The following is a 13,190-nucleotide window of genomic DNA, read 5'->3' as shown; positions in this document are numbered from 1 at the left end:
TGTGGAGCACGGTTGCATATGGTGAACAGAGTCGAGAGTCACAGATTATTGTGATGATATGGAGAATTCCCGGCGGTTAGGATACTGTTGATTTTTGATAGATCACAGTGTCAACAAATCAGCACCATCTAAGGAATGCTGGCTGAGTGGACATACAGTACCATGAATTGTCCAGCAGGGTCTGGCCTGCTACACTGTGTCACAGACAGCCATATTGAAGCCAAAGGATACCCTAAGGAGAAGAAATGTGTGGTGATATCTACCCAGTTCTGTGAAATAGCACAGATTATTCCAGTTTCACCACACTGACCTAAGTGCACTGTGATTTAAAATTAAGAAAGTTATTAGACATGAACAATTTGTGAACTTTTGGAAATACCGTATTCACTGTTATGAATAAAATTTCATGAAGTTTTGAAAGGAAATTGACCTGTGTGTTTATTGATTTGTATTTGGCAGAGACTGTTCTTGTAATATTTCTTTTGTTAATAACTAAGTTGAGTTTTAATATGTTTCAATGACCTATGCAGGAACTCATTTGTACTGGAATTGTCTATGCTTATAAGTGAGGTGAGGCGAACACTGTACTTTGCTCTTGGTGTTATTTTTGTGTGAGGGCAGTTTCTCATTACAATTATTCATAAGATATTTATAAACATATAAATAGTATAGTATAAAAAAAAAAAGTACAATGAATAAAATCTTATCTTTTTCTTTCTTTCAAACTATTTGCCATTTCCCGTGTTAGCAAGGTAGCGTTAAGAACAAAGGACTGGGCCTCTGAGGGAATATCCTCACCTGGCCTCGTTCTCTGTTCCTTCTTTTGGAAAATTAAAAAAAACCGAGAGGGGAGGATTTCCAGCCCCCCGCTCCCTCCCCTTTTAGTCGCCTTCTATGACACGCAGGGAATACGTGGGAAGTATTCTTTCTCCCCTATCCCCAGGGATAAAATCTTATCTGAGGTGTTTAATTGTTAGAGATTGTAACTCACAATCACTGACATGATACGTCAAGAAAAATCGTCCACGAAGTCAATTGGTGCATGTCAAGTTGTTAGCATGGAAACACTTAATACTTCTGAACAGGATAACACTCATACATGAAGTAAAAGAAACTGAATCAAGACACGAAATAGTGAAGAAGGGCAAAGTACAAGACTAATACCTGCTCCTACACCAAAGAAAAATAGAACATATTTGCTGCATTCACTCTGCTTCACTGCCTGAGAATTAAATGATTGGCATGCTCATAGGGAATCAGGAATTTTTTTCATTTGAAGTTAGGTGACAACATCCTAGGAAAGATAGGTTAGCTCAACACATTCATTAATGCAGTAAAGTGACCATTAATGCAAGCCCAGCTATGCCCATCTTGGGAATAGAACCCAGATCACTTTGTTTGGAACTAGAGTGTGCTAATACTGTTGCCCAAAAATCAAACCCCAAATAAAGTACATTTTGCTTTTGAGCATAGAGCTACACTAGGAAGCAAGGATCATAGAAATTCAAAGTCAAGAGCAGTTGGTACAAAGTACTCTCAAGATGTCCTTTCTGAGAATATCTTAATCTATATTGAAAAACTTAAGCCACACATACCTGGGGAAATCTCTGAGCATAAGCAGGATTAAGCTTGTGTATATTCTTTACAAGTGAAGCTAAAACATGCGGTCCTATAGAGAACGGTTTTATTTGTGTTGTTTGTTTCACCATGGCTGAAAATGAAGAGCAAATATTACCCATCAAGATACAGGTTTTTTAATGCCCTAAGCTTCACTTGAAACACCTATGCTAAGTATGCTTTAAATATAAGTAAATGTTCACTTATATTATATATAATCACCATAAAAGCCTGAAATGACAGTGTTAAGGGTAAAGCTGAATTTATGTAAAAGATGCAAGTATGCTCTAAATGAAGATGAAGGTATACTTAATTTAACATATTATCATTATACATAATTGCTGTTTCCTGCGTCAGTGAGGTAGCGCCAGGAAACAGACAAAGAATGGCCCATCTGCTCGTAAACACACATATGGATTTGTATGCAGCATTTATGGATCTGGAGAAGAAATATGACAAAGTTGATAGAGATGCTTTGTGAAGTTCTTAAGAGTATATGATGTGAGAGGTAACCTGCTAGAAGCACTGAAAAGTTTTTATGAAGGAAGTAAGGCATGTGCACGAGTAGGAAGAGAGGAGAGTGATTGGTTCCCAGTGAAGGTTGGTCTGTGGCAGGGGTATGTGATGTCCCTAAGGTTGTTTAATCTGTTAATGGATAGGGTGGCTTGGGAGGTAAATGCAAGAGTTTTGGAGAGAGGGGCAAGTATGCAGAATGTTGGGGATGAGAGGGCTTGGGAAGTAAGTCAGTTGTTGTTTGCCGATGATACTGCACTGGTGGCTGATTTGAGTGAGAAACTGTACAAGTTGGTGAATGAGTTTAAGAAAATGTGTGAAAGGAGAAAGATGAGATAAATATGAATAAGAGCAAGGTTATTAGGTTTAGCAGGGCTGAGGGACAAGTTAGTTGGGATGTAAGTTCGAATGGAGAAAAATGGAGGAAGTTTAGATATCTGGGAGTGGACTAAGCAGCGAATGGAATCATGGAAGTGAAAGTGAGTCAAGGGTGGAAGAAGGGGCAAAACTTCTGGTAAATATGAAGAATGTGTGGAAGAAAAGAACGTTATCTCAGAGAGCCAAAAATAGGTATGTTTGAAGGAATAGTGGTTCCAGCATTATATGGTTGCAAGGCATGGGCTATAGATAGGGTTGTGTGGAGGAGGGTGGATGTGTTGGAAATCAATGTTTAAGGACTATGTGGTGTGAGGTGGTTTGATCGAGTAAGTAATGAAAGGGTAAGAGAGATGTGTGGAAATAAAAAGAGTGTGGTTGAGGGAGCAGAAGAGGGTGGGTTAAAATGGTTTGGTCACATGGAGAGAATGAATGAGAAAAGATTGACAAAGAGGATATATGTGTCAGAGGTGGAGGAAACGAGGAGAAGCGGGAGACAAACATGGAGGTGCAAGGATGGAGTGAAAAAGATCTTGAGTGATCGGGGCCTGAACATACAGGAGGGTGAAAGGCGTGCAAGGAATAGAGTGAATTGGAGCAATGCGGTACACTGGGTTGATGTGTTGTCAATGGATTGAACCAGGGCATGTGAAGTGTCTGGGGTAAACCATGGAAAGTTTTGTGAGGCATGGATGTGGAAAGGGAGCTGTGGTGTCGGTGCGTACACATGACAGCTAGAGACTGAGTGTGGATGAATGTGGCCCACTGACTTCCTAGTATTGCATATCTATACATTCTTTGTCCAATGACTTCCTAGTATTGCATATTTAAAAATTCTTTTACATTCTCCCCATCTCAGGAATTCCCACTCACTGCAACATTGAATGATATGCTTCCCCTGTCATCATCTGAACTATCATTATAACAAACTTCTTTGAATTCGAAGCTTTAGAACTACTTTCTCGCTCTACATACATTTTAACTGCTCCAGATATGCATAGCCCTAAAGATCACACACTTAAGGCAGTGTCACGCAGCAACTATTATCCGGCAAATGTTTTCCCATTTCTGGTGACTCACCATTGGCTGAACAGTAGCAAACTGAGTCACATGAGCATAGCTATTCAGCTGACGATTTGCCATTTCATTACAACAAAACAAGCAGTATGACATCCACCTTGGATATGGAGCAGGCAGTTTCTATAACCTATTATTCTATGCTTTATCAAGAAAACGAGGGAAAAATGTGTAAGTATAAACAGGAGTGAACAGCCATGAGAAAGCGAGTGTGTCCCACCAATGAGGCACCATTTGTAGCCTTGAGTGATCAAAATGTACACAAATACAATCCATACCATTCAAATCAACAAATAATTGGCAATCTACTTGGAATTTTAATGTATAAGGGGATAAAGGTGAGTGCTCAAATTACAGAGGTATTAGTTTGTTGAGTATTCCTGGGAAATTATATGGGAGGGGTATTGACTGAGAGGGTGAAGGCATGTACAGAGCATCAGATTGGGGAAGAGCAGTGTGGTTTCAGAAGTGGTAGAGGATGTGTGGATCAGTTGTTTATGTTGAAGAACGTATGTGAGAAATACTTAGAAAAGTAAATGGATTTGTATGTAGCATTTATGGATTTGGAGAAGGCATACGATAGAGTTGATAGAGATGCTCTGTGGAAGTTATTAAGAATATATGTGTGGGAGGCAAGTTGTTAGAAGCAGTAAGAAGTTTTTATCGAGAATGTAAGGCATGTGTATGAGTAGGAAGAGGGGAAAGTGGCTCGTTCTCAGCGAATGTCGGTTTGTGGCAGGGGTGCGTGATGTCTCCATGGTTGTTTAATTTTATATGGATGGGGTTGTTCGGGAGGTGAAAGCAAGAGTTTTGGAAAGAGGGGCAAGTATGCAGTCTGTTGTGGATGAGAGAGCTTGGGAAGTGAGTCAGTTGTTGTTCGCTGATGATACAGCACTGGTGGCTGATTTGGGTGAGAAACTGCAGAAGCTGGTGACTGAGTTTGGTAAAGTGTGAGAGAGAAGAAAGCTGAGACTAAATGTGAATAAGAGCAAGGTTATCAGGTACAGTAGGGTTGAGGGACAAGTGAACTGGGAGGTAAGTTTGAATGGAGAAAAACTGGATGAAGTGAAGTGTTTTAGATATCTGGGAGTGGATTAGGCAGCGGATGGAACCTTGGAAGTGGAAGTGAATCATAGGGTGTGGGAGGGGGTGAAAGTTCTGGGAGTGTTGAAAAATGTGTGGAAGGCAAGAACGTTATCTCAGAAAGCAAAAATGGGTATGTTTGAAGGAATAGTGGTTCCAATAATGTTATATGGTTGCAAGGCGTGGGCTATAGATAGAGGTGTGCGGAGGGTGGATGTGCTGGAAATGAGATGTTTGAGGACAATATGTGGTGTGAGGTGGTTTGATTGAGTAAGTAATGAAACGGTAAGAGAGATGTGTGGTAAATAAAAAGAGTGTGGTTGAGAGAGCAGAAGAGGGTGTTTTAAAATGGTTTGGTCACATGGAGAGAATGAGCCAGGAAAGATTGACAAAGAGGACATATGTGTCAGAGGTGGAGGGAATGAGAAATGGGACACCAAATTGGAGGTGGAAAGATGGAGTGAAAAAGATTTTGAGTGATCGGGTCCTGAACATACAGGAGGGTGAAAGGCGTGCTAGGAATAGTGTATTGGATCGATGTGGTATACCGGGGTTGATGTGCTGTCAATGGATTTATCCAGGGCATGTGAAGCGTCTGGGGTAAACCATGGAAAGTTTTGTGGAGCCTGGATGTGGAAAGGGAGCTGTGGTTTCGGTGCATTATACATGACAGCTAAAGACTGAGTGTGAACGAATGTGGCCTTTGTTGTCTTTTCCTAGCGCTACCTCGCACACATACGGGGAGGGGGCTGTCATTTCATGTGTGGCGGAGTGGCGATGGGAATGAATAAGGGCAGACAGTATGAGTTATGTACAGGTGTATATATTTATACATCAGTGTGTGTGTATATATGTATACGTTGAGATGTATAGGTATGTATATGTGCGTGTTTGGACGTGTATGTATATACATGTGTATGTGGGTGGGTTGGGTCATTCTTTCGTCTGTTTCCTTGCGCTCCCTCGCTAACATGGGTGACAGCGACAAAATATAATATAAATAAAAATAGTGTATTTCCTACATGTCAGTACTACTGAAGTCATCACTGAAATACTATAATTTGATGAATATTATTACTTTCATTCAAAATAATCTTAATCTTGGCTTTGTGGGATTTCTTGGTACAGAAAAAATAATCACAGAATACATTTGGTTTAAGCTGCAAAAATGTATCAAACAGAACACCCTCGTGTGCCTGAAATTAATTCCCAAGAGAAAATTTTCCAAATAAAGCACCCATGTGACATCTCTTTCACTCAGCTTTTTTCATTTGATAAAAGCTTTGCTCTTGTCATTTTTTTCATTTGATAAAATCCTTAATGACCAATAACATACTGAAGGGTCTTAATTCTTACCCAATAATTTGTCAATAACAGGATCTATGACAGCCGTACAAAAGAGACTCTGCAGTTCTGTTCGCAGATTTGAAGATAATTTTGTTGATACATACACTCTATTCTGGAAAACAGAACAGATAACCTATTGTTCAGTAATTCTTCAAACCTGAGCTTTTAATCTACAATGAAAAGTGATAAAAGTATATCCCACAATAATCCTCTAATTCTTTCTGATATTTATTCTGATACCATAAGAAACTGATAACATACGAAAAAACTTGAAACTTTATCAAAACCCTGATAATTCTGAATTAACAATCCTCTTACATGTTTCTAACATACAATCTAAGTAACTCAACATCATCTACAAAATTACCAATTTCTGGGTATGATTTGACAAACAGCTAACACTTTAAAATTCATCAAAAACTTACTAAAGCAAAGTTTCTATACATCCAGCAATGCATTTGTTGTACTTCTGCCAAAGTAACCCAGGAAAGTTCTTCTCTATACTCAAAAAATGACGTCACATTTCTAAAGAAATTTTTCCTATTCCTACTTCTTGCTCTGTATTTTTCCAACATACTCATGCTACCTAGAGTGCATTCCCTATTTCACCTAAGATTTTGTTAAAAAATCCAGCCTTCTTAAACTCTTCTCAAATGTGATGTCTTCACCTCATAAACCCTCCATTTCTCAAAAAACTTATCACATCTGCAATATATGCAAACCATGCAAGATGTTAGTACAATGTATTACATATATTTCATATTCCACAAAGAAATATCCCATTTATTCTACATATCACTAAGGGCTTATCAAATACCTTACTACCTTGCCTTACCTTACCTTACTCCCTCAGGATCCTCTCTCTTGAGGTTCCCATAGTGCACAAGTGACATCCACTTGGCAGCACCACAAATCAAGAAGTGTGATGTTGTGCATGAGTCTTTGTAGGGTGAGCACAGGATAATTAATGAGCAAGTGTTCAATGTCTCAAATACAGAAGGTATATTCTGGGGATGAGGGATCTTGGTATATTCCGAACTGATAGGTACTGTAATGCTGGAGATGGGTGGTGTGCAGACCACACATGAGAAAACATAACTTGCTCATGTTTGGGGAGCTAAGTTTTTCTAGTGTATGGATGGTGGGCTGAAGTTTAGACTGGGAAGATGTCTAGAGCCTGTCAAATCATTATGTTGAGTATAGGTTTTGTGAATGATGTGTCTGTTGAGAAGGAGGGATCTGTAACTATAGGTTGCTGATGTGTAAAGCATGTATCACCATTTTATTTCTAAGTGAGGGGGATGGTGGCAGAGGCATCGAAAGTCAGCATGGGCCTAAGGGTAAACAGTCCCCCCTCCTACCTCTTGCACCTATGAAAGGGAGTTCCATTGATGTTCTTGGGGACCCTTTCTCTCTTTAATAAACAATTCTAGGAACTTTCTTAAAAAAAAAGATCCCAAACAGTGCTTGCTCACAAAGCAAAATGCACTTAGTTCATTATGTAATGACAACAAAGTGAAGACAAGGGTCTCTGTTTACATGTAAAATAAGATTGAGCAGGATTTGAAAAAAATAATGAGCTCAGACTGAGGCCTCTTGACAGACTCCAGGCCACAGGTCAGTCAATCCCAGCCCCACCATCATCAGACATGAATGGTGATTGTATGGGTGGGAGGGATCTAATGCCTTACACATACTCTGATGTATAATACAAGATCAGTATCGGCAAGTGGAAATCAAACTTAAAAAACATGATTCAATCTGGTATCAATCAATCACTATATCCACCAGTTTATATACACATGGGTACAGGTGAAAACATCTTACCAAATGCTACTGGTATTCAAAGCGATACTGAAGATGAATCATCTTGCATTATCATGCACTTTTGCTTGAATCCTGAAAGTTCACCTAAAACACAAAAGACAACCTCTGGGCATCATCTGGTTCTGTAGTGTCTTCTGCATCAAATGCTGATATTTATTCCTCTTTAACCCTTTAAATGGGCTTCACTTAGAACTACAGTGCTTCGTAAAGGGGGCCTCATACTGATCTACAATCCATGCTTTGGCACCCACAAAATAATTTCACATAAACAAAAAAATAATGGAACTTTTGGCCTTTGGTCAAATATGAAAGACCTATTAGGGGTGTAGTGAGAAACATGGAGATAAGACACTTTGGCCCATGAGGAAAATGCATTAGTGTCTTTTAAGTGTTTTCCATTCAAGATACAAGCAAAGCCTCATTTTTAGTAATAAAAGATGCAGTTTCAAATCAATAAACACACATAAAGAAAGCATTTATATGAACTTTTAAACATCAAAATTGGCTAAATACTCAGCATTCTCCTGCTCTGGCTACCAATTGGGTTTAAACCTTTCACTGGGTATCTGAATTTCACTGCCATCTCTCACCAATGTCATTTCACCAAAAAATCAAAATTATTTATTTTTTTTTATTATACTTTGTCGCTGTCTCCCGCGTTTGCGAGGTAGCGCAAGGAAACAGACGAAAGAAATGGCCCAACCCCCCCCCATACACATGTATATACATACGTCCACACACGCAAATATACATACCTACACAGCTTTCCATGGTTTACCCCAGACGCTTCACATGCCTTGATTCAATCCACTGACAGCACGTCAACCCCGGTATACCACATCGCTCCAATTCACTCTATTCCTTGCCCTCCTTTCACCCTCCTGCATGCTCAGTCCCCAATCACACAAAATCTTTTTCATTCCATCTTTCCACCTCCAATTTGGTCTCCCTCTTCTCCTCGTTCCCTCCACCTCCGACACATATATCCTCTTGGTCAATCTTTCCTCACTCATTCTCTCCATGTGCCCAAACCACTTCAAAACACCCTCTTCTGCTCTCTCAACCACGCTCTTTTTATTTCCACACATCTCTCTTACCCTTACGTTACTCACTCGATCAAACCACCTCACACCACACATTGTCCTCAAACATCTCATTTCCAGCACATCCATCCTCCTGCGCACAACTCTATCCATAGCCCACGCCTCGCAACCATACAACATTGTTGGAACCACTATTCCTTCAAACATACCCATTTTTGCTTTCCGAGATGTTCTCGACTTCCACACATTCTTCAAGGCCCCCAGAATTTTCGCCCCCTCCCCCACCCTATGATCCACTTCCGCTTCCATGGTTCCATCCGCTGCCAGATCCACTCCCAGATATCTAAAACACTTCACTTCCTCCAGTTTTTCTCCATTCAAACTCACCTCCCAATTGACTTGACCCTCAACCCTACTGTACCTAATAACCTTGCTCTTATTCACATTTATTCTTAACTTTCTTCTTCCACACACTTTACCAAACTCAGTCACCAGCTTCTGCAGTTTCTCACATGAATCAGCCACCAGCGCTGTATCATCAGCGAACAACAACTGACTCACTTCCCAAGCTCTCTCATCCCCAACAGACTTCATACTTGCCCCTCTTTCCAAAACTCTTACATTTACCTCCCTAACAACCCCATCCATAAACAAATTAAACAACCATGGAGACATCACACACCCCTGCCGCAAACCTACATTCACTGAGAACCAATCACTTTCCTCTCTTCCTACACGTACACATGCCTTACATCCTCGATAAAAACTTTTCACTGCTTCTAACAACTTTCCTCCCACACCATATATTCTTAATACCTTCCACAGAGCATCTCTATCAACTCTATCATATGCCTTCTCCAGATCCATAAATGCTACATACAAATCCATTTGCTTTTCTAAGTATTTCTCACATACATTCTTCAAAGCAAACACCTGATCCACACATCGTCTACCACTTCTGAAACCACACTGCTCTTCCCCAATCTGATGCTCTGTACATGCCTTCACCCTCTCAATCAATACCCTCCCATATAATTTACCAGGAATACTCAACAAACTTATACCTCTGTAATTTGAGCACTCACTCTTATCCCCTTTGCCTTTGTACAATGGCACTATGCACGCATTCCGCCAATCCTCAGGCACCTCACCATGAGTCATACATACATTAAATAACCTTACCAACCAGTCAACAATACAGTCACCCCCTTTTTTAATAAATTCCACTGCAATACCATCCAAACCTGCTGCCTTGCCGGCTTTCATCTTCCGCAAAGCTTTCACTACCTCTTCTCTGTTTACCAAATCATTTTCCCTAACCCTCTCACTTTGCACACCACCTCAACCAAAACACCCTATATCTGCCACTCTATCATCAAACACATTCAACAAACCTTCAAAATACTCACTCCATCTCTTTCTCACATCACCACTACTTGTTATCACCTCCCCATTTGCGCCCTTCACTGAAATTCCCATTTGCTCCCTTGTCTTACGCACTTTATTTACCTCCTTCCAGAACATCTTTTTATTCTCCCTAAAATTTAATGATACTCTCTCACCCCAACTCTCATTTGCCCTTTTTTTCACCTCTTGCACCTTTCTCTTGACCTCCTGTCTCTTTCTTTTATACATCTCCCACTCAATTGCATTTTTTCCCTGCAAAAATCGTCCAAATGCCTCTCTCTTCTCTTTCACTAATACTCTTACTTCTTCATCCCACCACTCACTACCCTTTCTAATCAACCCACCTCCCACTCTTCTCGTGCCACAAGCATCTTTTGCGCAATCCATCACTGATTCCCTAAATACATCCCATTCCTCCCCCACTCCCCTTACTTCCATTGTTCTCACCTTTTTCCATTCTGTACTCAGTCTCTCCTGGTACTTCCTCACACAGGTCTCCTTCCCAAGCTCACTTACTCTCACCACCCTCTTCACCCCAACATTCACTCTTCTTTTCTGAAAACCCATACAAATCTTCACCTTAGCCTCCACAAGATAATGATCAGACATCCCTCCAGTTGCACCTCTCAGCACATTAACATCCAAAAGTCTCTCTTTCGCACGCCTGTCAATTAACACATAATCCAATAACGCTCTCTGGCCATCTCTCCTACTTACATAAGTATACTAATGTATATCTCGCTTTTTAAACCAGGTATTCCCAATCATCAGTCCTTTTTCAGCACATAAATCTACAAGCTCTTAACCATTTCCATTTACAACACTGAACACCCCATGTATACCAATTATTCCCTCAACTGCCACATTACTCACCTTTGCATTCAAATCACCCATCACTATAACCCGGTCTTGTGCATCAAAACCACTAACACACTCATTCAGCTGCTCCCAAAACACTTGCCTCTCATGATCTTTCTTCTCATGCCCAGGTGCATATGCACCAATAATCACCCACCTCTCTCCATCAACTTTCAGTTTTACCCATATTAATCGAGAATTTACTTTCTTACATTCTATCACATACTCCCACAACTCCTGTTTCAGGAGTATTGCTACTCCTTCCCTTGCTCTTGTCCTCTCACTAACCCCTGACTTTACTCCCCAGCCATTCCCAAACCACTCTTCCCCTTTACCCTTGAGCTTCGTTTCACTCAGAGCCAAAACATCCAGGTTCCTTTCCTCAAACATACTACCTATCTCTCCTTTTTTCACATCTTGGTTACATCCACACACATTTAGGCACCCCACTCTGAGCCTTTGAGGAGGATGAGCACTCCCCGCGTGACTCCTTCTTCTGTTTCCCATTTTAGAAAGTTAATACAAGGAGGGGAGGATTTCTGGCCCCCCGCTCCCGTCCCCTCTAGTCGCTTTCTACGACACGCGAGGAATACGTGGGAAGTATTCTTTCACCCCTATCCCCAGGGATAATATACATATATATAGTGTTAAGGTTTCAGCAGCTTTGGGCTTAGAGCGAATTATAGACAAGCCATGGCATATTACTGCTTCCAATGCTATTACTGGAGATGGTCTACATGAGGGTGTGGAATGGCTTACATATCAGATTAAAGAAAACCTTGGAAACAATAAGTAATGGTTTACAGACAATACTTGTATCATTTGGTATTAATTCTTTGGTAGTATCAGGAATACAGCTTGAGAATACTTCAAGTTATTGTATTTCAACAGATCTGTTATAGTTTTTAAAAGAAGCATTTCTTGAACATCCTCAATTTGAAGTTCATGATGCATTAGATGCTGTGAAGTATGAAGTAGGAAAGTGAACTTGGTTATAGACTACCAGAAAATCATCTGTTTTCCACAGTGTTAACATTGCTTAGTTAGGTATGACCTGCTGAGCTTGTTTTCCTCATCTAGTCAATGCAGTATTGCTACTGAATAATGGTTAGAAAAAAGTGCAGTTCATTATTTATTGAGTTAGGCTTTCGTCTTTGTCTCTCTCAGCTTTCTTTATATGGGCTGTAATTATTATTATTACTGAGATGCAATGAAAGCTATCTTTATAGGTTTATCAAAAGGCTAGGTATCTGATATGAACAGATAAAGTTTTCAAAACCCACCACGGTAAATTGTCATGAGGTGTGAATTAATGCATTGGTATGAGTTATAGAAAAAAATCAAAGCAGGTTTCTTGAATATGATAGGCTTGGATGAGGAAAGCATTTTCATGGATAAATGAAGATGTATAGGATGTAATGAAAAGAAAAATATTAACCTAGTCATTAGGCTGTGATTTCTTTTATGTAGAATTCTTCCCTTCAGGAATAACTAGTCATACATCTACAGTGTGTATATTTTCAAGCTGCCTATACATTCTGGCCTTTGAAAGAAGGAGACCATAGCACGGTGATAAGTATATGTAAGTGACTGATTTTTTTTCACATGGGTTTAGCTTGTATGCATTACTGTAATTTTTTCGTTATATCTTACTGTGCAAAGTCAGTTTACATTCCAGACTTATTGGTGATAAGAACCTTTCATTGTAGCATTGTATCAGCACAAGTATTTACTAAGTTGGACCACACATTTTCATATTTAGTTGATGAGTAGATTCATCTTTGTTCACTCTTTTATTTTTCTCTATTTTTATTTCACAATGCAGTGATATATCCTCATACCTCACCAACTTTTTGTTAAACCTATGTAGTCAACAATTCCCATTTAATTTTCTGTTTTATACATATTTTTCAACAACTCATCCCTTTTCATGTGGTGTTCGTGTTCCTCCCATCTCGGCGTTATTTCATGAAGCTGATTAATTTGTAATGCAACTTCTGTACCTTTTTACATCTTTATGAAATTCTGTAAGTGGTATTACTT

The 13,190-nt window shown here is 39.8% G+C and overlaps 1 protein-coding gene across 9 annotated transcripts in view; it reads right to left on the bottom strand.

Annotated features, from left to right (window-relative positions):
* LOC139766863 (CDK2-associated and cullin domain-containing protein 1-like) overlaps positions 1-13,190 on the bottom strand; it is a 117,885-nt gene that overhangs the window by 61,803 nt on the left and 42,892 nt on the right. For all 9 annotated transcript variants that reach the window (XR_011716959.1, XM_071695858.1, XM_071695851.1 and 6 more), the window contains exons 4-5: positions 6,022-6,124; positions 1,596-1,711 (exon numbers count right to left, since the gene is read on the bottom strand). Coding sequence is in view for 8 of the 9 variants with exons in the window: in XM_071695858.1 (XP_071551959.1) it covers positions 1,596-1,711; positions 6,022-6,124 (219 nt within the window). In the remaining variant the exon portion in view is untranslated. The remainder of the gene's footprint in view (positions 1-1,595; positions 1,712-6,021; positions 6,125-13,190) is intronic.

The sequence above is a fragment of the Panulirus ornatus genome, chromosome 58 (assembly GCF_036320965.1).
Source record: "Panulirus ornatus isolate Po-2019 chromosome 58, ASM3632096v1, whole genome shotgun sequence".
Classification (NCBI taxonomy): domain Eukaryota; kingdom Metazoa; phylum Arthropoda; class Malacostraca; order Decapoda; family Palinuridae; genus Panulirus; species Panulirus ornatus.
This window is presented reverse-complemented; position numbering and strand designations above follow the sequence as displayed.